At 38.0% G+C, this 26356-nt stretch overlaps 1 protein-coding gene across 6 annotated transcripts in view; it reads right to left on the minus strand.

Annotated features, from left to right (window-relative positions):
• The window catches only part of EML5 (EMAP like 5), a 101517-nt gene extending 75920 nt beyond the window's left edge, over positions 1-25597 (minus strand). For all 6 annotated transcript variants that reach the window (XR_008972651.1, XM_057413360.1, XM_057413361.1 and 3 more), the window contains exons 1-5: positions 25125-25597; positions 5017-5176; positions 2562-2660; positions 1937-2005; positions 446-631 (exon numbers count right to left, since the gene is read on the minus strand). Coding sequence is in view for 5 of the 6 variants with exons in the window: in XM_057413360.1 (XP_057269343.1) it covers positions 446-631; positions 1937-2005; positions 2562-2660; positions 5017-5176; positions 25125-25321 (711 nt within the window). In the remaining variant the exon portion in view is untranslated. The remainder of the gene's footprint in view (positions 1-445; positions 632-1936; positions 2006-2561; positions 2661-5016; positions 5177-25124) is intronic.
• Positions 25598-26356: the final 759 nt, after the last annotated feature.

Raw genomic sequence — 26356 nt, forward strand, 5'->3', positions numbered from 1 at the left:
TGGATTAATGAGAACTCCATAAAAGAAAGTCAGATAAAGTAGATCCATATTCTTTGGGGGAGGCAGCTATGTACTCAACTCCAGTATATGAAATATCACTACATATACCTATGCATGGGTAATTGAACAGAGTAATACATGTCTACTGAAGGATAAATTTAAATGCATTCCAGGCTCTATTGATTACTAAGGCCCCATTAATGATAAAGGAAGATACAATATACATAGACACCTAAATGTATATCTCAAACTAGCACTCACTTTCTAACACAACAGCAATCTTAAGCAACAGAGAGAAAGGACAGAAAAGGAAATATATTCAGATGAGACATACTGAGTCTCTATCATTGAAATAGTTTAGAAACACAGACTAGGTGATCTTGCAATGCCCTTTCCAGCTTTCCAGAAATCTATTTAACATTTTATATTAAAGAGATATACTTACAGCATGTGCTCCTTGTATTGTCCTTACAAGGTTGATTCCTTTCCATACATATATATCTCCATTCAGTGCACCAGAATATGTCACTTCATCCCTTGCACAGGCTAGGCACAATATAGTTTGGAGATCACCAGTTTTGCCAAAAACACCACGTTTTGGTGTCAAGGAATTGCCACACAAGCTCCAGAACTGCAACGGTTTAAGAAAAATATACATCAACAAAAATCTCTTGCCTGATCTAAATGCCTATAAATCTCTGGATTCAGATTTTCAGTTAATGCTTTCTCAGAGGAAACACCAATTATTTTTAAAAAGCTATTCTTATTAAGTTGTCACAGAGCCTTAAAAGTTGCTCAAATAAACTTTTGCTTATCTAAAAAGATGGTTTAAGTCATAAAGCCACCATAAATACATTAAATCGCTGCTGGCATAACATATTAGCTCACTATTGGCATAACGGTCCTGTAAGATCTTGAAGTAGAAAAAAAAAGATCATTATTAATCAAGCCTATGGAAATCTGTAAATGATCTGCTAAATGCTATGCTAAATCAAAGGCATGTGCAATCTAGCCAACACATGGAACACTTTCTTCAATAAACCATAAATACATATTAATCTAAAAATTCATTTTATGAAAAGCAAAACATTTTTCCCACTACAAGAACCTACACATAACAGCAGCACAGAACTTTCAAGCTGCCATCTACTGCTGTTATGTGGTAACACAGAAAGCAGTGCATGGGAGAAGGTAATGACTTTAGGAAACATATTTGATGGCAATCAAACACTGATAATCCTGCTGACAGAACTGAGCTGTTTTTGCACAGCAGTTGGTACACGGATTTCATAGCATTTCATAGTATTCATAATATTTCATAGCACACTCTGCTTGAAAAAGACATGAACTCTCTGAATTATGAATCTTGTAACTGGTAGATGCTCAAAATGATAAAGGTAGGAATAACAGCAGGGAAAAGTATTAACAGAAAGGACAAGCATTTCCATTTCTCTTTCCACTGTATTCCCATGCTCTCTCACACTGCAAGAAATGTTTTTTTTTAATTCATTCTACCTCTGAATTGTAACAATTCATTAACTGTTCAAGAATCAGAAACTTGATTACCTGAACTCACCTTAAACGTGTGCATCCTGCCTTGTGCTACTTGTGGTTTCAAACAGCATGTTTTAAGACAATCTAAATTTTAAATTCTATTACAATCATGACATACAATGCTACTGACAACTGTTTCATTCCTTCCACATTTCTTCTGCCAGGACATGAACTCTGTCAAGCAGAGTTGGTCTGTTTTCTACTATATGTATATCTTGTTTAGTGTAGTCAGGTATGATACTTGATTGCAGTTCCTAAGAAGTAATATTACTCTTACAGAAGATCTTTTATATTATAATTATATATTTATTTTATGTTCTATTTTACAGGGTATAAACTACTACAGCTTAAATACTTTATGAGTTAACATTTATTTCATTACCTTGATGTGTTTCACACCACAGCTGACAAGCTTGTTTGGCTGGTACAAATCCCAAGAAATATCAAATATCTGCATGAAAAAAAACCAAAGATGTCAGCAGAGACGTCCTTCTAGCATGGGACAGTTAAACAGTAAAAATTTGCAGCAATTTTCGCAGTCTGAAATCCTTTAAATGGAACTATTTTATCACCTCATTCAATACTGAAACTGCAGCATACATTAGTTCTGTTTGTTTTGTTTTTTTTTCACTAGAGTAATTACATCACATGATAAAACAACATTAAGGTTCATTTACAGACCAGAAAAATTTAAGCAATTACTTGTATCTTGATTTCCCATGTGGGGATTAGGGTCTAGGAAGTGTCTTAATTTTGCACTTCCCCTACATGCTTAAAGTCTCAACAAACCACACACAAATAAATGGTGAGTTACGCATTTTATTTTAGAAATAAATGTGCATATCTAAAATATCTTCACATGTCTTAATACATATCCACACATTATGCAAATTCAATTTCTAAAACATAAATTTTTTTTTTGTCCAGGCATAGCTCTAGTATGTCTACACAGACATGGTTTAACAAACTAAAATTACACTGACACCAAATTCTTTAGTTACACTTACTCTGTCTGTATGACCAGGAGCCATTGACAGTAATTTCCCTTTTCTCCAGTCCCATACACAAACTGTGTTTTTTGAATCCAAACCAACTGAGACCAAGCGCTAAAAAAGTCCAAAATAAGTAAATTTAAAAATTCAGTATATTAATGAAAACTAGAGTAATCATTTTGAACTGTAACAAATTCATGACATATTTGAGTTAGAAGAAATAGCTACATTTTGATATAGAAAAAAACTAAAGATACAACATCTTATGCCAAAGCTTCCATAGACATAATTCTTCAGTTACAGTATCATGATCATAAAGATCTTCTCAGATATCAACATATTTAGGATTTATAATGTTTAATATATATAATTATATATAGCACACATGGCAAGCAGCAGTCAGAAGACATTTGCAAAAAGGAAGACTCTCACTGAAGTTAATGAAACTACTTGGGTTTACTTTTAATTACATTTAACTTGCAGAATTTAAGTATTTATTTCACAAGTTCAGGACATACAAAGAAAAATATTCTCTTCAATCTTCTTGAAACAAACAAAACATTTAAAAGCTATAAGAGTCTTTTGCTTGATTCTTCAAAACAACTGCAGCAGGGAAGGTTTAGATTGAATATTAGAAAAAAGAATTCTTCACCAAAAGGGTGATCAGGTATTGGAACAGGCTGCACAGGAAAGTGGTGGAATCGTCATCTCTTAAAGTGTTCAAAAACCATGTTGATGCCCTTAGTGCATAGCTTAGTGGTGGACTTGGCAGTCCTGGGGTAAAGGCTGGACTTAATGATTTAAACGTCTTTTCAATCTAGTTGATTCTGTGTACGAGTAACTATTCCTTTCCAGATTTCTTGATACAAATCATTCACCACACTAGCCAACAGTAGACTTTATTTGCTAACTAGTAAAAACGTTGTCTTTCCTATAGAAAGTCTCAACAGAAAGACTAACAGTATTAAAGAGCTGATAAAAAAAAAAACCTCTGCAACTTTGAGTTTTATTTTTAAAGAAAATTAAGTCTTTTTGTTCAGTTTATGCATGAATTGTGCCATCTTAATTTTGATAGATGAAAGCTTTGCACATCTTTAAGGACAAAGTTTTTTCACTGTTCAGCAGTTAATACCTACACACATTAAAGACAAATTTAATTTCAATTTCTACATAGGTTATAAAACTGAGTTTGTAAAAGCAAAGCAAACCCCAAACTTAAGCAAATTTTTTCCCGAAGACAGAAACCTATTCCCAATAACATGTTTTCTTTACTGTTTGAGAAGCTTCAAAATTACATGAAGCAAGTTAAATACAATTGTTACTCATACTCCCTATTTATTAATGTCAATTTCAATCTTTCAGATATTGCAAAGCCCAACCTTTCTATTCCATCTTTGAAAATATTCTCAGAAGGAACATCAGATTCAATGTCAGCTATGCTTCCAAGCAGTTCAATTCCAGTCCTACTGCAGAATGAGATGAGTGAATGCAAACTAGTTTTACACTTATTCCATACCCATCACCAAAAAAAGTTTGGTGATGCCTTTCCAGACATAACCCAATACAAAGGGAGATTAAATTATGTTCTCAGTTCTCCTAAGAACAAGAAAATCTTGTTACCAACCAGCAGACTTCCACAGTGGAGTACAGCTCAGAAAAAAAGCAAAAAATAACCCAGCATGCTCATGGAAGAACATATCACAAAGCTAGCTGAACTTCTCTCAGCACAAAGGAGAGAATCCCCAAGACAATTAACAAAGGACAATAAATACAGAATAAATTATGCCTTCCTCAGCTAGCCAGACCAGTTGGGGGTGGGGAGGAGAGCAGGTCTGTGGCATAGCCCAACATGAAGCATTAGAAATGAACAAGTAATAGAAAAAACTTGAAAAGTGCAATGGGCTTGACCTCACTTCAGTCTACATATTCCTTCCCAGTGATTGAAGATGACCAACATTTGTGATAGTGATCATGTGGAGACCAGTAATAGGAACCACATTTTTCTTGTGATTCATCTATATATTGCATATTTTTCTTCACTCTTAGGATCCAGGATACATGACTCCGAACAACCAAAATGCGGAGAGTCACCAACACATACAAAATGTGTAACAGAGAAGGGGATACTGCCTGAAGGAATTAAGGAGTCCAAGATAAGTAACATCAATTTGTGCACAAGACACAACCTGCACCACTAGCCCCACTATCTCCAGCCATTTAGTATAACCTTGCCCTGTGGCCCACAAACCGCAAGGATCTCCCTACCACCTCATCTTCATTAAACACTCTTTTGAAGTTATACTTGCCAAATATGAGTATTTGTCAGTAATTAGTAATGCCGACTTTTTTCTCCTCAACTTGAGAATAAGCAGATAAAACCTGAGCCAATACACATCCTTACAACACCACAAAGCTACTTAACAGGATGTGACAGATAAACAATTTGTTTAAAAAAAAATTAATTACATACCTGACCATCTAAATCAAAAGCCAAGCAAGCTATACCATGCGTGTGAACATCCTTCAGAACAGATACAGTCTGCACAGTGTATGAGTCCCACACACAGATATACGGTTCTTTTCCAACTTGACCTGTGGCCACCAACACGCGTTCAGGATGCAAAGCAAGGCTGCCAAAGAAAAATACATAAAATATTTTTGAATGAAACTTTTACATTTGCCTAGATTTTTTTTATTAATAGTTCTCCTTAATAATGATTTTATAATATTTTCCCACTGATAATAGATATTAACAAGTCCTTTTGTATCGCAAATTCCACAACAGCTCTAATAGTCGGTATTTAGCTATCTACAGATCTATCATCAATGGGGACGTATGTATCTCCAGAACTACCTCATTCTACATACTATCTGACATCCTTTTTATGAGAGATCTTACAGCAAGCCAAAGCATGACTAGATTAGATAGATACTATTGCTAGACTTAAGATGTCTAAACTGAAGTGACATGAGATTACCTTCAGTGCCTTAATTTTAATATCAAACAATTGGGAATAATTGATTTTGAATAATTATTAACTATCCATATTTCTAATATTGCAGAGTACTTTCTTATAGTTGATATTTCCAAATCTTTTAAAGTTGACAGCGGATCATCACAACTGTTTCATCAAATCTGGAACCAAGCTAGAAAACAGGCTAGTAGCAAGACAGTTTTCTGTTTTCCTTATGCAAGCAAGCAGCAAGGGAAGACATGAGGTCTGAAGATTCACATTTTATAACACAGAAAAGTGAGAAAGAATATATTCTAATAGAAACCCAAAAAAGCTACTTCATTACATTCTACACAGACTAGGTATAGCAGTCCAAAATGATGTAGAAGTCCCACCATTAAGTCAGGGAGATAAAAATTTCAGAGGTTACTATTTAATGTGGCTAAAATATTTCCTCCCCTAACTCATAATATGGTAACGATCTTGAGAGACTGGTTGACAGAACTACTAACACAAAGATTACTTGTAAAGGAGAAAGGTTGAGCACTTTGCAATGGTAAAATGACCTTACACCTGAACAGAGGTTTTGGTTAATGAAATTCCAAGGGTGAAGACAAGGGGAGTCTATAAACAGAAGCGGCAAGGAGAAAGCTAACCAGGAAATCACTAGGAAAAAAAAAAAAAAAAAGAAATCTAAGTAAAAAGATCTATACATTTTCTATATACAAAAAGACTAAGAGAAAACTGTCAGAAGTTACTTAATATTTCATGAAGTCATACTACACTACATGATAAACTTTTGTATTTTTTTCTATTGTACTGGAGCATTTCAGTTGGTTGATATTGTTTGACAAATTCCACATGGACAGCTTTGAGAGAAACCTTTAACTTCAAAGTTTCTACAAAAGGTAAAGAGCCTCTGGACCTTTCAACTTTTTATGGGAATTCCTCCTCTTTGCTGCTCAGAAACCAACATTTACTCTCTTTGCTTCTCTTCAACTCCAGAGTTATTTCTCTGGTTCTTCCCTTCCTTCTTTATTTGAAAGATCAATTTTATAATTTAAAAAAAAAAAAAAAAAAAAGTAGAAATGAGCTGGCAGCAAAATTTAGCACATTTCACTGCAGTTCTGCCATCTAATCCTGACCAATTATCTGCACATCTCCCAGGGCAAACACAAGCAGGTGGTGTACGCCTGGGGAAAAAGGAAAAGCATCTGGAGGGGGGGAAACCCTGCATTTGAAATTATCTAATTTTCACAATAACACCACAGAAAGGGAGAGATATGACCACGTGGACAATAAAGAAATTCAGGCAGAGAAAGGAAGTGAAAACTTTCCACGAAGGGAAAAAAAAAAAAAAAAAAAGAGAGAGAAAAAGTAGAAGCAGAGCAGTCTTATGACTGATTCATGACCTCTTCAATCCTGTACTTAGCTCTGCTATTAGTGCATTGTGCAGTTTCAAGCAAGTGAAAACCACCCCATACTGCAGCTTTGACAAAACACTCAGGCACCACACAGGACACAAATACATGCAAAAGCACCCCCACATCACACCTTACAAAACACTTTCCAGCAACTAAAAATTACCTTAGCATGTTTTTGGTGAAAAATCAGAATAAACACAATGCATCAGAGATGCAAGGCACTACCAATGGCCAGGAAAACATTGCCTTAGCCCAAGTGTGCCAACCAATTCCACCCAAAGCACATTAGGCGAATATATATATTTCCTCTCTTTCCAATTAATAAATGGAAAATAATAAATAATAGCAATGTCATAGTATTAATGCTTTCTATATCATTATAGAAAATACTGGCTTGAACAACTAAGTTCAAATTCTGCCTTGAGATGGGATAATGCACCATAAATTAAGATCCAAATCATAACAGACAACACTGCAGAACTACCAATGTCCTTCCCCTTCCACTTCAGTCTCTATAGTAAACTGCTAACAACCTTTCTAGATAGTCATTGAAAGTAGAAGAAAATTAATATACAATAAATATTTTAAAAGAGCAGGCTTTTTTAAAAAAGCCAGTATGCAGGGATTTTGGGGAAACTGAGCAGCAGAACTACTGGCAGTGGCTGATGAAATACCCGAGAACACCTTCCCTCACCATTTCTTCCAGACCAAGGAGTGAAGGATAGGTTAAAGTACTGTACTTTAAGTACAAAGTGCAAGTATTTTATCCCACTGGCTATGAGGCCAGATGGAAAAGGGAAGTCTGGAAAGAGGCCAGGGACTACTGATTGTAGTACCAACATTAAAAAAAAGGAAATGCCACACACATTCAAATGACTTTCATCTGAACTGTGAATGATAAGATGATGCCTTTCCTTAATACTCAAGCCTTGGCCATTGTCAAAGCCATGGGGTACTATGCAGAATTCCAGGTCTGAAATGTTAAATCCTGATCAAAACTCGAGGATTAGACTCCAGTTTAAGCAATATGGAGACCCTTTGTAGTTCTTTAATTGGACTATGAGTGATTGAACAATCCTTACAGGCACAGCAATTAATACAAAAATACAGTATCTTGGTCTAGCCTCTAAAGTAAACACATTGGTAACACCTCACATATTCAGAAACTTTCATTATTAAAACAGTCCCAAGCAATGCATTGTAAATAGCTTCTTAGTGCAGGAAGAAAAAAAGTAACTAAAATAGATGCCCAGAAATGGATAACTATAAATGTTTACTATACAAGGACTATGCTGTAGTGGATACCCCACCTAAGATCTCCAAGACACCTCTACACAGGTGTTAATAGTATGAAAACTATTGAAATGGTATTTGAAATAGTTGCTTAGTACCCATCCAGTCAGTCCCTGAGGACAGGCAGAAAAGCATGAGCGTGGCTCAGCTCTTAAGACGGCTTCCACATCTGTTGATGTGGGCTCTGTGAACTTGAGTGCACTGACACCCTCACACACATTTTCTTGCATTTTTTTTCTCACAGGGAGAGTAAAGAGACTGCTTAATGGACAAGACACTCTGCATTCAAGAGAACTTGAGTTCTGTTTACTGCCCTGCTAATGAAAGCTGGGATGACCTATTCAGATTAGACTGCTGAAACCGTCCTTGCATCTAGCCAACACAGCTAGACAGTAAACTTGTGCTTGACTTTTTTCCTCTTCCTTGAAGGATGACTGAGCTGATGAATAAGGTAACACTTTTTGTCCAAAAAAGGAAACAAATATTCTAATGAGACATGTTCAGGCCTTCTTGCTTGTCTCTGGCATTTCTGACCTCGGCTTTTCAAGAACAAATGTTACATCTAAAATAGTCTCTCTGAAGAGGCAGATACTAAGGAAGATGTCCAAAAGGCAAATGTGACCATGAAACAAAGTAAGCAGGAATTTGGCTAAAAACCTGTTTCGTGGTTTAAACCCAGTCAGATAACTCGTTCACTCCCTCCCCCCCCCCCGCCCCTACTCCCGGAGGGACAGAGAGGAGAACCGAAAAGAATGCAACTCCCACAGGTTGAGATAAGAACAGTTTAGTAACTAAGGTATAACACAAATCACTACTGCTACCACCAATAATAACAATGATAAAGGAAATAACAAGGGAAGAGAATACAACACCTCACCACCAGTCGACTGATAACTTGCTCCCCAGAGCCCGACCAAGCTCTCACCGCTGCCTCCTCCAACCCTGCAGTCTCTCAGCCCTTCCAGCTAACTCCCAGTTACATCCTGGGCATGACGTGCTGTGGTATGGAATACCTCTTTGGTCAGTTTGGGTCAGGTGTCCTGTCTCTGCTTCCTCCTGGCTTCCCCTCCTCCCTGGCAGAGCATGAGGCTCACAAAGTCCTTGGCCAAACCAAAACATTGCTATCAGCTCTGTTCCAAAGCTGAATGTCAAAACACTGCACTGCACCAGCTACCAAGAAGGAGAAAAATGACTGCTACTGCTGAACCCAGGACAACCTGCTAAATCAAATTATTTTGAAATTGACTATAAAATTTGGTACTTCTCAGAAGAGGTCAGAAATAGAAAATTTAAAAATTCCGCCTGTCACTACTGCAACAAAACGAAGTATCTGGACCTGCAGAGAACAGAGATTTCCACTGGTATCTCTGACTGACAGGCCTTTCCCTAGATAGATGTTCAAAGGAAACTGAAATACAGTATTACAATTTTAACAGTATACTGAAAATGGATATGTTTCTCAATTTAGTGCTCCTCTCTTCTACTTCATAGAAAAAGTTCTTTCTCCTTTTTAAGGCAGCATGTAAGCATTCCCACCATTTTGACCAAATCCATGTACTGTACAATACCTATGTTAGATTAATGATACTGAATTATCATTATTATCAGCCTATGAAACATGTATAAAAGCTGTCCATACTGTGTCTGTTTGGGATGAGACCAAAGATACGGATGTAACCCTTCAATTTGTGTGAAATTTGCAGTGGCAGGGGATCCTGAAGGAGATGAGTCTATAATAAACTACTTCATTACAGAAATTAAGATTTTTTTTCATCTTTACTTGGTTTGTGCTAAGCATTAACAGGCACTGATTAATACAGACAAGCTGCAGACAAGGATACAGTATTAAAGATGATGTTTCCTTAGCAACAATATTGGATGAAAATCCAAGAATATATTCATGTGACTTCTCCTGAGCTTCATGAAACTAGGGCACCAGTAAAAATGCACAAAAAAACACTGCAGTAAAATAACAGCATCTCAGATATCTATTGATTGTTACTTCTAGGTGTGAAATCAATTCCGTGAGTAAATTCAAGCAAGTACTTTCATTGCGTGTTTACAGACATTTTTATATAGTTGTATTTTCCTATTTGCTGCCATTTATCTGTATTTCCCCAGAAAGAATGACAAGAGAAACTACAAACCTGAAACTACAAATATGACTTTTGTCATATTATTTGTTAAAACAGAAAGAGCTGTAATCAGCAAACATCTCTCATCAAAGTTCAAACTGATCAAGTCAGAGCACACTTCCTTCCTGTAGCAAAACAAAGCAGTTCTCATCATGGAGCATCACTACTGGGTCTTCCACATAGTTACTGTCATATCACTAATAATGTCAAATATAACTTTCTGAAGATTAAGTTGTATGTACAAACATACAACTTAAAAGACCATCTGAATTGGAGACAGGGAGGGTGGATTAAAACCAAGTTGATTATTCTGAGCTGCAGTATAACTCATTACAATTCCATATTCCCCCCTGTCGGATCTGACCGTTTTGAGATTAACAAAAAAATGTTTAAAAACTCCAAAGAGAAGGAAAGAGTTTGAGAATGAGTACAGTAATACTGATAGAGATTTGCCAACTCATCAAATATAACTGAGGAAGCATATTTTGGGAACTATATGCCGCTTTATGCAGATGCTGTATTTGCCTTGCATAGTCACATCCTCCACTGAAGAGGAATGGATTAGCTTAAGCTTTCTAGTAAAAGAGTTACCATCTCTAGAAAAGCGAATAAAAATAAAGATACCCTTCTTCTTTTCAAATATGAGTGCTTTTGCCAGTGCCAATAGGAGAACCTGTGTTTTGACTAGGGGCGGGAGGTATGCGCGCTGGGGATTTTTTCCAAATTCTAAATGATCTTTATACTTTCATCACTGAGTTTTCACTATTTCACTTTTTCTGAGGAAAACTTCTTTTGTAACGTGTCCTGTGACAAAGAAAGCAGCAACATTTCTTGCATTTTCCCAGCAAAATGCTCTTCTCACTGAAAAGTCAGAAATACCATATATTCCAAAATGATTTGGAGGTAAATTTGCTAAGACAGTGTCCTATTATCTGTTACTAGCTATTCGCATGAAAGAAGCAATTCTGATTGCATTAATTCGTGGTACAATAATGTGACATATTAAAGCCTGAAGGCAAGCAAGGAATGGAATCCCACCTAAATAAACATTCAGGTTCCTTCTTTACTCTTGAGATCATACAAGGACTTAAGACTTATTCTTTAAATCATTACATATAAACTGTCAAATATAATTCACACACAAACCAGCAAAGAAAAAAAAAAAGGAAAAAAAATGCAGGAGAGGAAGATCTGCAGAGAGCACAGGTACTGCAATCAGCTGTCAATAACTTAACTCTAGCAATGCATCTCCTTTGGGTCACTACATTTGATCATAGAATCCTAGAATGGTTTGGGTTGGAAAAGACTTTAAAGATCACCTAGTTTCAATCCCCCTGTCATCGGCAGGGACACCTTCCACTAGACCAGGTTCCTCAGAGGCCCATCCAGCCCGGCCTTGAACACTTCCAGGGATGTGTTCTCTGGGCAATCTGTTCCAGTGTCCCACCACCTTCACGGTGAAGAACATCTTCCTAACATCTAATCTAAATCTCTCCTCTTTCAGTTTAAAGCCCTTGTCCCATCACTATAGGCACAAGGAGTGCAAGCTACACATATACATGGGATTTTTTATCAGAGTACAAACCTTTTCCAGTCTATCTCCAATAGTGTCATTTCCCAAAAAACTTTGCTTATCCTCAAGGAGGCTTCAAAATCCTCACCCACATCCTACCTCAGTGAGGGTGGAGTGGAAGGTCACCTTGTGCTGGTAGAACCAGGGTACACACTGGAAGGTGACTTTGAGCATGATGCCCAGGCAGTCTCTTCTGCTCTAAATCTTCTTTGATTGGTAATGAAAAACAGGTAATGACATCACAGACCCAAAAGAGATCCCTTAACAAATCAGCAAGCACTATTAAATGATTTGGTTAGTATCTGTCAGTCACAAATTTGTAAACTATTGTTCACTCCCGAAAACAGCTGGTGAAAAGTATACAAACCTACAAAATGATCACAGCTTAAAAAACTGAGGCCACCTAAAATTCAGCAGAAATACTGATTTTTCCATTCTTACTAGTTTAAAAGCTAAGGAACTACCCAATTAGCTTAAGTAAAGATTATCATGCTGTAGCCACTTAATTATGTGGACACTGAGACAAGGATGGCTATAAACTTAGCATAGATTTAATTTCAAGTAAAGTTTGCAATGAAATGCAGGCTTAGAAAGGGAAACTGAATGACATAAATTCTTGTCACAGTTATAATCACTCTCATTTTTCTGCGCACAAAAATTCATTGCACTGTTTGCTGAATTAGAAATATACAGAATAAATGACGTAAAGTCCAAGAAGCATTTACTCCAAATCTTCTAGCCAGGAAAATTTTGAAAATTTCTTTCCAGAAAAAAGGCTAATTTGGATGCTTTGGACCTCACAAGTTTTAACTAAACTTGCTTGAGGTACAAAATTTTCTAGTTTCTTAATCTTTTACTGTTATAGTAAAACCCTTTAAACAATCTTTCATCCAGTCGCTACTGTTTGCTGCTTCTCTATGAGAAGTTTTTAACTACTAGATTAATCTTCCATTATTTTTTTAAATTTATACTAGATCTTCTGATATTGCACACACACACAAAAAAAATAACCACAAATTGTGCAATTTTATTTCATATTTCTGAACAAGTATATTAAACAGCAATTCAGTCTTCTATGAGATATATTAGGAAAAACTTACCTAATATGTGAGAACTTCTCATCTGAATATTCAAGAGTGGAGTCACAGAATAATTAGTGACAACTTTTGAAAGGTTTTTCTTTTATACAGAAAGGTCACCCTCACAAAATTAGAAGTTGGCTCAAAATAAGGAATGTTAGGAAGAAGGCAGTGGCAGAGATGCTATGAAATAAGCTGAGATAAACACAATATTCTGTGATTCAACAGGCTGAGTTTCATTACGGACAAAGAAGGTTTAGAGCTGAAGAGAGCACTAAGCCAACCTTCATGTTGCCAGCACTGGAGACTGCAGATACTTTAGATTTCTTCCTGAGCTCTTGAAAACATCAAGCCTACAAACGTTCCATAGGTGTTAGTCAAAGGTATTTTCCTACAGAAAACAAAAGCCAATAACTAGCAACTTGTCTCAAACTTACTATCCCAGCATTTGATTTCATGTCCAGAAAGGCAAAATGAGCCAGGATACCACTTAAAGTTGGAACAACATGTGAAACATCATTTAGAAAAACTACATAAATGTGATTGAGGCCACAGAATAGAAATATATACACGTGAAAGCCTGTCTGCTAAAACAAACAAATACTCCACATGTACAAGAACCATTAAAAAAACCAACAAAAACCAGGAAACAAACATGGGAAAATGCAAGAATACTAAAGGCACTTCAAATCAATGTGCGCTTGGTAGGCAGTGAAAGCTGTCAGATACACGGGCTCACAAAATTAATTACTAAAAACCACTAAAAAGGAGAAGATGGATAATGAACATTCATGAGCAACAATTTCAAGAAAATACAACACTTCTCTAAAATTTTTTTATCTCACGAATACTGATCCAGATTACTATTCTCTATGAGCTAATGTAATGTATGCTCATAAGCATATGCTGTAGCCTGCAAAAGTTAAAATCTCAATTACTTATAAATTCATTTATTACTGAATAATGTTCCAAAGACTATTCATTTTTATAGTATTCATTTCTATGGTAGAAGAAACAACATTAATAAAGCAGTAAGTGAAAGTGGAACATGGAACTAAAAAATGTAAATACCACTAAAGTGCAACCTCAATCTCAAAACCACAAAACCAAACACCAGTTCCTCAATTTTTCCTATTATTTCCCCAAATACTCTGGAAGACTATCTAGCTTAAAATGTCACATTCACCACAATAAATCTTCAGGCAATTTCCAAAGGCTGTCAGATGTCTTTGCTTGATCTAAGATAAAGCATCATTCACCTTGCTTGCTCTTGTAGAGTGATTATAAGCAGGGAATGAGGATTAACACAGTTCTGAAAGTCAGGAGGAGGTTTATACAGCTGTCAGCTAACCAAAACATAGAATTAATCCACACATTCTACATGCATGCTGTCTTGATAAAATGGAGAATGACTATAATGCATAAATATTTTTCAGTGACTTCTACCCTGAAGTACGCTTTGGGTTTTTCCCCACATCGTATGCAGGTATAATGTTTGTATGCACCTATATCAGTCTGTCATTTTCAGGAGCTTTATTATTAAAATAAATTACCCTATAATTCAGAAAATTGAAGGGTTACTGTTATTTTTATGTACTTAGGTGAGGATTTTCTGAAGACGGGGTCCTGGTTCTGAGACTAAAGCATATGTTTATGACTCTTATTTCTACATATCTATCTTAAAACCTAGTAATTCTGATTATATCTGGAAGGTATGAAGCAAAAAAAAAATTACTGTGAACAAACTGGTGTACCTCAGCACAGAAAAGGAGGCATTTCAATTCAAAGCTCTAGAGAAGATACTACTCCCACTGTACGAATACACTGCTTTTTAGCGTAAGAACATCATTCTGATGCAAAACAGTGAAAATAATACCAAGATCCCTCCAAGTAAGTGAGACAGTAAAAATATTTTTCAAAGATGACCCTGTGAATATTTAAGCAATAAGAAGTTGAACATTACTGTTGATAAGAGTACTTGGTGGGGTGGTTTTTTTGAGAGATGAAAGGAAGTAACGTGTTTTTAAAGCAGAAGAATCAGACTGATCTGGGCATGCAGATACAGGTCTTGATCCATCCTGTCTGCAAGCCAAAGCAAGAGGCACTTATAAAGAAAATTTCCAAGCAAAAAGTTTGGAAAATCAAGCAGTGACATGAAATTAAAAAAAAATGTGAGAAAGGGCTGTAAGGGTTGTCAACTGTATCTTCTGAAGCAATATCTCAATACCCAGTTTTCATAGAAGGATAAGCATCAGGCACCATCATACAGATCCTATTTGAAACAAAAGGAGGCTAACAGGAAGCCTCTCAACAATAACGAGGATTTCTAGTTAAGGGACAGTCTTTTTCAAGTAGAGCCAAGGAAAATTATTCTGAAGAAGAGATGCAAGATTTCTCTAGAGATTTAATAATATGGGTATCCTCTTGCAGCTAGGTAAAATAACAAAAAACAAAACAAAAACCAAAAAAGACCCCCAAAAAGTAAACCTGCTATTCTAACAGAAATGGTCACACAAAAAAAATCTAGCTTTAAATGCAGTCTAGAAGTGGAATTTCTCACCTATTGCCAAAACAACAGGTATGTCATGTTGCAGACTTCAAAGGACAGATTTTCTTCAAGTTCCCAGGCTAATGAAGATGTCTCCAGAAGTGATTTTGCTCAACTCAGTTATCAGCTACTACTGATTATCAAAGTTTGTCTTCTTCCTTGGCACATCATTTTTTGCCATTTTCATCACCGAAATTGAAGCAGAAAGACAAAAACTTGAATGGAAAGTAAAGGTGGTCAACACCAAAAATGTTCCAGGGATTTCTTATCATACAGTTCATGCAGAAGAAATCTTCATGGTTTCTGTTTTTTGCAATTCATAACAGATAGGAATCATAAACCTGGCTTAAAAATTCAATCATATCTTTTGCCATCAAGAGTTAAGGCAATCTCGCTGATTCTGACCTTTTTTGTGCAAATGAAGCCCTGCATTTCCAAAGTCTATTACTATTGTAATAGCTACAACAGCAACACAAATAATGACATCTGTTATCTCCTGAAGAAATTGAAGTCTTTTATAGCCACTGGGGTAATCAGAGCAATCTGCACCCTAATGCAAGTAATTTGTATGTACCTATAATATTCTGTAAGGTGCTTAACTGATGCATGTGGGGAAATTCATACTACACCAAATGGCACCCACACCAGAATGACACCGTGTAGAAAATCTTGACTACATATATTTTCCGAGAGAACAGTTAACAGCATCTACGTTGAACACTCTACTGAATTATTAAGATGGACACATAAGTTCAGGGAATATTTTATCCTTTTTTTTTTTTTAAGTTATTTCAAATACTCAGTAACTTGGTCTAACACACAAAAGTACTAAAAGCAACAGGTTATTCCATGTCAAATAAATATACAGTGAATAAACCAATTTCCTTGAAAATACTGTAAGAACATTATAATTCTAAGGGTATCGTAAGAAATCAAAATTTTACATTGAGCATATGACTGACCCTCATTGGTCCAGATTAGACAGTTTTATGAATCAAATTTTTTTTCTTTTAAAATCCTTAACGTGAACCAAAAGTGCTGTTCTAAATCACAAATGTAACTCGGTAAGTGATACAATAATACTTTGAAAACTAGGTAAACTACATTTTGAAGAAAAACCCTTGAGATATTGTATAATGTAAAACTGAGTTCTCTGGCATTTTACTTTTATGTTACTATCAGCTTAAAATTTTAAAGCCCAAAAATTGTAGATGACATAAAACTAGATATAACTTCTTATAATTTTTGTTATTCAGGGGAGGTTTTACAATTATTTCAGGTCTTGTTTCAAGCAATGTATGCTTTTTAAAAAGCCTATCATGCATGTCTCAAGAATTACAGTAAAATCCAAACTCTTTTTTAGATCTATCAGACAGATCTAGTATACTATGTTTTTCAATATAGAAGGGGGATAATTCAACTCTTAAATAATTAACTTTTAAACCAGAAGCTAATTTTATGTCTTGACTGAAACTTTCTATTTTGTATTGATAAAAACCCAAACATCTGACTTCAGACAAACCCTTCAAAAGAATTATTTTATTCAAATACGCTAAGCTCCTCCCTATCATAATCATAGTAACATTGTAAATGCAATAATACTTTAACTTCATAATGCTGTTAAAAAATCAGCCAGGAACATAATCTACTTTCCTACCTCATCAAGAGGATGACTAACAAATTAAAACACCAGAGCAAAACATAGGTAAGCAGAAACAGAATTGATTTGACTGCAATTTGGAAAAGAGAAAAAAATTAGTGCAGACCTCAAAATCTCTGCAAAAAATCCTGTAAGTTTTTTGATGATCATACATTATTAAGCCTTCGGTTGTATTTCCTGCTCTTCTCTGTTTGCCCTAGAGCCTTGTGTTGTCACATTAGGTCTGAGGAAAAGTGCCAACTACCAAATCATGAGAAGTGTTCCTACAGCACCAAGATGTTTTCTCATTTAAGTATTGACCTGATCTGACCCCAACTCCAAGTGCTGACAGAATCAGATCAGAAGGTGATGTGACTGCTGGCTATGAAAAGCATGATGCATGAAGGCAAGCTCATAAGCCTGTAGCTCCTTGCTGTGCTGATCTACTTTAATCAACTTCTAGTGTGTTTTAGACAATCCATTCTGGTTGGATATTTTTGGTATTTCTATTTATGTAGTTTTAACTAGGAAAAATAAAGTTTTCAATGGTATGAAGGCATATTAAACAACAGGTGTGCTCTAATCCCATTTCAAAACTGAGTCTAGGAAACATTTTATTCTGTAATCCTAAAATATTGCATTTTATCTAACTGAATCCAAGAAAAGGACATTTTTAAAAGATGACACACAAAGCTCTCAGTTAAAAAAAAAAAACAGCTTGTAATGAAGATGTGATAATAAATCCATAAATCCCTCAAAGAACATCTTCCAGCATGGTACAACATGTGTTCCAGAACAGCTTTAGAACTATCCAGAAAACCTTGCTTTCCTCAGGGAAAAAGCAGATAATTCTCCTTCCCCTCTCCCTCTGATCTATGCAAGACATAAACACAAATCTTCCCTCCAGACTTTTACATATTTGACAGTTTGAGATCACTTAACATGAAAACCTGGACAGAACTTAACTGCACCTTTGTCCTCATGAACCATGGCATAAAATGTCATGCCATTCTGCTGTAAAAAATGCCATAGACAGCAAAAAGATAGTTGAGCTAGAGGCTCTTAGGAGGACTGATCAGATTAATTATGACATAATTTAGGTCCTATTAAGTTATGAGTTCTTCAATGCAGGGAAATAAACTGATTATCCCCTTAAAGATCACCTGGAGATGACAAAGTGATAGTAGATGGATTTACGCTTAGTATAAATAAAATAGTCTTGGCACCATGTAAGCCTAAGTATAAGCTAAGGAGACTTGATTTTTTAAGTTTCAAATCTAAACTTTCTAGAGTAAAAAAAAAAAAAAAAACACAACAAAAAAACCCAACAACAATCAGTCCCTCAAAATACTGTATTCAGGAAAGGAAAATGCCTTATTCAGAGAAGTACATTAGCTTAGTGATTTAATCTTGTAAAGCGATTTAGGTTGCTGTAATAAACCTCTCAGAATGGTGCACATAATATGTTTTCAGCATTACATTGCTTTCATCCTTTGAAGGTTTCCTCATCAAGTGTGAATGAAGAATGAACTCCAATGGCCAGGGACACACTGGCACACCTGCTCCTCTTTGCAGAAAACAATTAACACTATTAGATTTCACATTAATCATTGCACAGAAAAAAAACCACAATCTATTTCTTAAAGGAAAAATCATTTCAGAAATATCTTCCTTCACTACAGACTTACATGAAATTACTTTATTTGAATTTGCATATGGAAAGAAGATCATAACTGAATTTTTGAGGTCAGGATCCTGAAGCTTTAGAACTGAACTTCCAATTCTGGAAGTCCCCACTTTTCAGCCTGGGGCTCCAAATTTGGTTTTTGATTGGAAAGTCACCTCATCTGTCACTTAGCACCACTGAAAAAGAGCCTGGCTCCATTACATTTATAATTTCTCTTCAGGTATTTATATACATTTATAAGATCTCCTCTGAGCTTCCTCTTCTCTAGGCTAAATGGTCCCAGCTCTCTCAGCCTTTCCTCAGGAACTTGAACTATTTGTTGACGGGTTTGAGAACTAGGATGGATCTTAGGGTGTCAGTCAACTGGAGGAATAGAAGAGATGGAAATAATTCTCCTCTACATTCTTGTGAATGGGTTTGGTTCTTTTCTGAGAAAAAATACTTCGTGCAAAGATTTTTTCACGGCACAGATCTACTGAAAAGTGAGGCAAAATGATAAGGTGCGGTGGCAGAAATGCACAGCACCTTTACAGAAAAAGTCCAACAGTTAGTCACACACAGCCATAACAATGCATGGTTAACAAACAGAGAGGAGGAGGAAAAGACCAGTCATCATTCAAAACTAGGATGTGACTATTCACTGCACTGCTAGAATTTCTGTTTGCAAACCACAGCTGACAGCCACACAGGAAGCCTGGCCCCAGACCTGCTCTTGGAGAACATTATCTAACAGCAGTCAGACAGAATGAGTGAGTGCAATTCTTAGGTGCTGATGGTCAGACTAATGTTGAGGGAGAAAAATTTCATTCAAGCAGAGATAGTGTACAGCACTAACATCTGGGAGCAGACATGATTTTAGTAATTTTTGGTTTTCACTAGAACCTCAGAAATATTGACATTAAAAAGAAATGGCCCATTTTGCCTCAGAATACAGAAGTAAGAATCACAGAATGTCAGGCAGGACAATCTCCTCTAGATTGAGCCAAATTCTGAAATAAGATGATGACAGTCTTAAATAAAGTGCCCAGAAAGACCACAGTTCTGACTGACCAGAGGTCTGCCTGCTGCTTTTTGTTCCTTGGTAAATAAAAGTCTAATATGATTCCTATAGAGTTTGCAGGAAAAATAAGAAAAAATGCCTTGACAAAAGATGTGACTTAGACAAATACACTATTTTCCTGAAAACAGCTAAACACTGTTCCTGAAAAAAGTACAGAGAAATGATTTGTCAGTCTTTCTACCTGTCTTGCATATGCCTTTGCTTTCTCCAAGCATGCAATTTACCTCTCTACAGTCTTGGCTACAGAGGGGCACAAAGAGGAAAAAAAAAAAAACACACGTTTTTAACCACTCAAAAGGTAGAATTCTTTCTCCTCTGATTTTGTAGCAGGGGATCTGTTAGTTTCTGGTACTAGACCTCGTAACAGTAAAGAATTTTAATGCTTTCTGAATAATTTTTAAAGTTTTATCTATCCTAAAAACAGACCTCTGCATGAGTCCCAGGGCAGACAATGCATGATTTCTTTCCGTAAACTTAGCCAAGACAAGGAAAGACACAGACTTCCAGACAAGTAGGGAAACGAACTTATTAGACACAGCCTATTGTTGCTCTACAGCAGATAAAGAAAGCATTATTAGCAGAAGTTCAAGCTTTTTTTCTAGCAGAAGATGTTTTGTTTTTAACAACAAAACCTAAACATAACACAAACATCTTAATCAAACAGTCATTGTTTACTGGTGATAAAGTTGTAGGAAGAATATACAAGAGCACAAGAGCACTATTACTTGCCAGCCAACTCACACAATGGATATTAAAAAAAATGGGAGAGGGTTAACAGCTCCTCCTTATTTCTTTCCCCTTGACAGAAAAACATAGTTCCTCTTTTCTTTCTTTGGCCTGCTTGGTTGCGTGGCTGTTTTGTGCAAACATAGAGATAATGGTGCAAAAGGACTGACTTACAAAGAGTGCTGAAGTTTGCATTGAAGAAATGTCATGGAAAACAAAATATGCATTTTTGCCAAGTCTACTAAAGAACTCAAAAAGATGCACTGGTTTAATCTTAGGTTGTGCTTTTGCGCTTCAGTGGCATCATCAATGCCAGGTGAAAATTCCAATACTCTAAAGCTCACAAAAGATGACAATCATAGGGCTAGTATTAAGGAAAAATAAGGAGAAAAAAAAATAAAATAAAAATGCATTAAAAGGAAAAATTATTCTAAAAGTCTTCTTGGAGCAGGTCGGCATAAAGAATAGTCCTAGTAACATCAAAGGCTTCTGTCAGCAGCCAGTCATTTATTAATGTGGATGAGTTCAGGGTTTCCAATTTTCCTACCTTCCATCAGAGAAAGTACATAAACACATTTTAGCTAGCCCAGACAAATAAAGAGCCTCAACATGAGCATCAGTTTCCCAGATGATAAGCTAATACTCTGAGGGAGCATCTTTTGAAATCTTTGTATAATCTCTGATTTGTATAATCAGGATTAAATATGATCCCCCTAAGGTGTCTCAGACAGGGGAAGGACAGCCTACATTAATTAACTCATGTTCCTCTAAAACACTAAAATTATTGATAGAGAGCAAAGGAAAGATCTAACCAGAACACACCAAGATACTGTTTCTTCCTCTTCTACCATAAAGCAAACCAATGTACACCTCACAAGCTAGTCTGGTGCTTTATTAAATCCTACCAAACACACAGTAAATATCAGTAACTTTGCAGAAATAATTCACATATTCATTCAACATTAGTGTCTCCTACATACACACAGCCCAGGCTGGACAGGGCAGCTATCTGCTGCCAAAACAGTCAACATCCAAGTTATGCTGGTGGCAATGGACAGAACTATCAAGTGACCCAAGATTTCAGCTACAAGATTTTCCTCCTTATTTACTCCTAAAAAATACAAGAAAAAAACTCAGTTATCAGCACTCCCAAAAGATGCAAATTTCCAAAGCACTCCTGCGTCTGAGTGACACATTACACAAATGCCTGCATGCACCCAGAAGGACATCCACAATAAAAATGTGAGGATACACAAGAAATGGGAGATAAGATTGAAAACATGACACTCTCTGCCCTACAGAACACTAGGTTGGTTTCTGGAAAGCAATTCTCAGGAGAGATAACAAAAAAAAACAAAATACAAAAATCAAAAGCTTACGAGAAAGCAGAAGTCCTTTTAAAGACAGACTGGAACTGAATGACTGAAGTTGTTCAATTCTAAAAACAGACTAATAAAAGAGGCCCCAAGTGATCCTAACTACCCTCTTCTATTTCAAAAAACCTGTTTGATAGAACCAAGGGACAGAACACTGAAAAAGAGCTCTCATTATCTTCAATACAGAGTTAACTGAGGCTGGGGGACGGGAGAGAGGGAGTGTGGAAACTGTGATTAAAATTAAGATTATACATTTATACTGGAAATAAGTTATGTTTAAACATCTAATCATATAAAGAAATCTTACAGAAGGTTTGTAGATTTTTCTTTAGCAAAAGGAGGTAAAACTTCACAGCAGAAGACAAACTAACTGCTAGTTGTAGAAAGAAATTTTCTAAATGAAAATCAGCTGTCCATTAATCTAATACTGGTGTCTATTATTATAGCTAAAGAACTGGTCTCTGTCTTAAGAATTGCAATTCCTTTCTTCCTGACTGATACTTAAAATTAGAATGTCATTCAAAGCATGCTAATGATATAAAAGTTCTCACAATGAAAAGTACTAATAATATCACCATGTAGCATGCAATATATACTGCTTAGTCTTTGTAGCTATGGAGCTGGGCTCACAGAAGTACGATTCTTTAAATATGTCAGATTTTCAGACACAAGACCTGCTTTCACAAATGACATCCCATACTTGTAAGAAGACTCTCAATCCTCCCAAAAACATCACAAATGCCTCAGCATTCGGACAGTACTTGCTGAGCCTATTAAAACACAAAACATGATATTTTTTTTTATTTTTTCTTTTGCAGTACAGCAACTGAATTTGCTATCTTCAGAAAGAAAATTTAGTAACACCGATTACTGTATTATATAATCCCACTTTTGCACCTGCACTCTATTTTAAAAACCCATTTTCCTATTACTTCACCTTCCTACTATGACTGCTTTAAATATTGAGAACTGACATGCCTAGGTACCCAAGTTTAGTCAGGAAAAGTATGGGATGATGACATTTAAATGGCACCATGCTGCTTTTAGAAAAAGCAGCAAGTAAAACACTGATCACTGCAAATCTAATCTTACTATTAGAAATAGCCATGATGCTTTTAAATCGAGCACTCTTCTTTAAGCATGCTAACATTTCTGCATAGCTTTTGCATATAAGCAGCATGCAAAATTCTAATTGAATAAATCTGTAATGCTTTAACATACTTAGAACTATATTCAAAGCAGGAGAAACTCCAGTATGCTGGGTTACTGTACCATACAAATCAAAGTACATACTCATACAAATCAGATAAAGTCATTATAGTCTTTCTCTCCGGTTTGCTGACTTTTGACACATTGTTTGTTTTAGTACTATTCTGAATAATGAGTTCTGTCACATTTTGGCCAAATGTAGCACGTTGTAACAAAACTGAGAACAGAGTGAGCAAAAAACTGTTACCACAGGAAAACATAAACAACTTCTCCACTTGCAGCTCAAAACATATTATTCTTGTACCATAAGGAGTCATACTGAAATGAACGGTGTCACTCAGAAGCACTCATGAATATATGGCATTAAATGTGTAATTATGTTATGGCAGTCTTGGACTTCACATTAAAACTAGTTGTGCTTCCTTAGCACAATGGGAAGTTGCGGATTTGGACTTCCTGCAACACCTGACATTAGACATGGCAAACACTTCTTCAGAAACACTTTTCCTGGACTAACATGACAATTTTAAAGCATTAAATAATGCAAATAATAGTGATTCAAACTTCTGATTCAACAGCCCTAGTCCAACAATCTGTAATGGTACATTGCCTGCCCACCTTTTCATCACATTTTTAGCACCAAGGCAAAATACACCATAGACATGATACCCTTCTAAGAGACTTTCACAGCCACACTGCAGAAGAAGATTTAAATAAAGAAAAATGTGGCCATTATCACTAAGTTTTCTATTGTGTCCAAGAGCTTAAATGAGAGACATAGCATATGTTCTGCTCTCCACAGGTAATACCTGTTACTCATATGAGTAACACATACCTTCTAAGATATGTCTTGGAGCACTAAGCATTATAGAAACAAATTTTGTGCTGAAAATTGACTACCAAATTGTCTGCTGCTACCTCTTACCCCAAAAGGAAGAGCAAAAGGAATCAGAATTTAAAATCCATCCGCAATGACACCTACTGGAAGGGACAGGATTGATGACTCAGGCTCAAATCTGCCCTTCATACTCCTCAAATTCTCTCACTGATCTCACACCACCACTAGGCTTATAAAAACATCCTTAGGCTGAAAATACATTTAAGAAATGTCACCAGCACATTTGTTCTGCAACATCACTCTGTAATTATTTTTCTTATGTTAGCACCTGCTAACATTCACTGCCAAGTGAATTACTGAGCTACAGAAGAAACCTCAATTCTGCAAAAAGGGCTTATCTTTTAAGATCACCCTAAAAGTTGTGCGAGTTACAGGCAAGCCACTAATTCCCCACGTAATAGACGCCTTTTAAATGAGAGCCAAAGGTCTACCTGCTGCAGATTAACCTCCTCCGCAGCCCAAGAATTTCAGGGCACACACGAGATTACTCTTTCTCCTCCCGCTGGCCCTTTGACATTCAAGGGTGGCCGAGAACCGAGCCTCGGCCCTCAGGCTGTGCCGTGCTGTGCCGGGCACACCAGCGCATCAGCGCCTGGACAAGTTTCGGCACCGCGCACCGGGTGGCGACGGGGACACACACGACATGGGCCGTTAAACCAGACAGCCAAAAGCCATTTCCAGGCTGTTTCTGCCCACGGCGAAGCCCAGCGGGAGGCGGGGGGATGTGGAGGAAAAGCTGTCCTTGATATATTTCGATCCGCTCCCCGGATCCACACAGCGCTGGCCGGACGCAGGAGGCGGACTGCCGAAGCAGCCCGGGACGGCACCTGGGGCAGGTGGCGGCGGCCAGGGGGCCACTCGCGCCTCGCTCCAAGGGAGCTTGAAATGCGGTCGGGGGCCGAGTCGGGCAGGGGCGCCCGGAGGGTGCTGGGACCCGAGGCGGGATGCGGCCCGACGACCCGCTTTGGAGGCTGTACCTGATGATGTCGTCCTGGTGCCCCAGGTAGAATTTCTGCCGGTGCTCCCTGGGGCTGTAGACCACGCCGACCCCCGCTACGAAGTAGACGATCTCCTTCGCTGCCGTGTAGTAGAGGTTGTTGCGGCACTGGTGACCCCGGTAACCATAGACCCACTCCAGCCGCAGGTGGCAGCTCGGCGCGCTCCGGTCAGCCATGTCCCCCCGCCCCCGCCACGCGGGTACGGCTCTCTCAGGCCGGAGACCCCGCGGGAAGGGGGCGACGAGTCGGCCGCCCCCTCCGCTCGGCTGGGTGTCCGCCGCGCTAATCCCTGGCCGCCGACATGAACGCCCGCCGCCGCCGCTCGTCCGCCGCCGCCTCACAGAGGGCGCCGCCGACCGAGCCCGCCTCGCAGCCTCGCGCCGCCAGACATGGCTGCACTGAAACGCCGCCCGGGACGCGGCGCGAGGGCGCGGCGCCGCTCCGGGCCCCAGCCCCCCCCACTCAGCCCCGCACCCGAGCCTGAGCCTGAGCCTGAGCCTGAGCCTGAGCCTGAGCCTGCGCCTGCGCAAAGGCAGCGCCGTCAGGCGGAGGGGCGGAACGGGTCGGCAGGGCCTGGGGAGCTGCGAGGAGATGGCGGCGTGCGGGCGGTGTCGTTGGTAGGTGCAGGATGTAGCGGGCGGCTTGCGGGACTGTTATTTGCGTGTGCTTATTTGTTTCCAGGCGAGGCTGTGCCTTCTCCCTCTCCCCCAAGTTGAGTTCGTATTTTCACTGCTCCTTTGGGGAATATCTTGGCTCCCCACCTTTCCGTCTGACCCTCGCCTTGTGTGTGGAGCCCCCCTCCCGGCCCGCTCTCCGCGTGGCCCAGATGCACGCCGGCTCCGTCTCATCCAAGAAGAGAATTTCAGCTGTCGTTTTAACGACTTATATTCAACCCTCGAGCCCACCACCTGGCTCAAACACCACATGCTTCCCCGTCCGTGCCTTAGCTTCGTTATCACACAACTTTTCACCCGTGGATCTCAAAGCGCTTTACGTGGGAAAGTCACCGTTTCCCTATGTCCCAGGTGGGGAAGTAACTTCTCTGTGTTGCATGAGGCAGCAGCGTGCGGGAACCTCTCGTCACGACCCGAACGTGTTTCTAGATTTGTCACCCGGTGGATTCCGTAGGCGGCTAGGTAATGCACGTTATGTGGTCGTGCAAACACCTTTGCGCCATGAACTTGAATACTTGCTCTGAAAGCTCCTGGATA

The sequence above is a fragment of the Pezoporus wallicus genome, unplaced genomic scaffold, assembly GCF_028554395.1.
Source record: "Pezoporus wallicus isolate ANWC-B61680 ecotype Strahan unplaced genomic scaffold, APGP_CSIRO_Pwel_v1 contig_3017, whole genome shotgun sequence".
NCBI lineage: Eukaryota > Metazoa > Chordata > Aves > Psittaciformes > Psittacidae > Pezoporus > Pezoporus wallicus.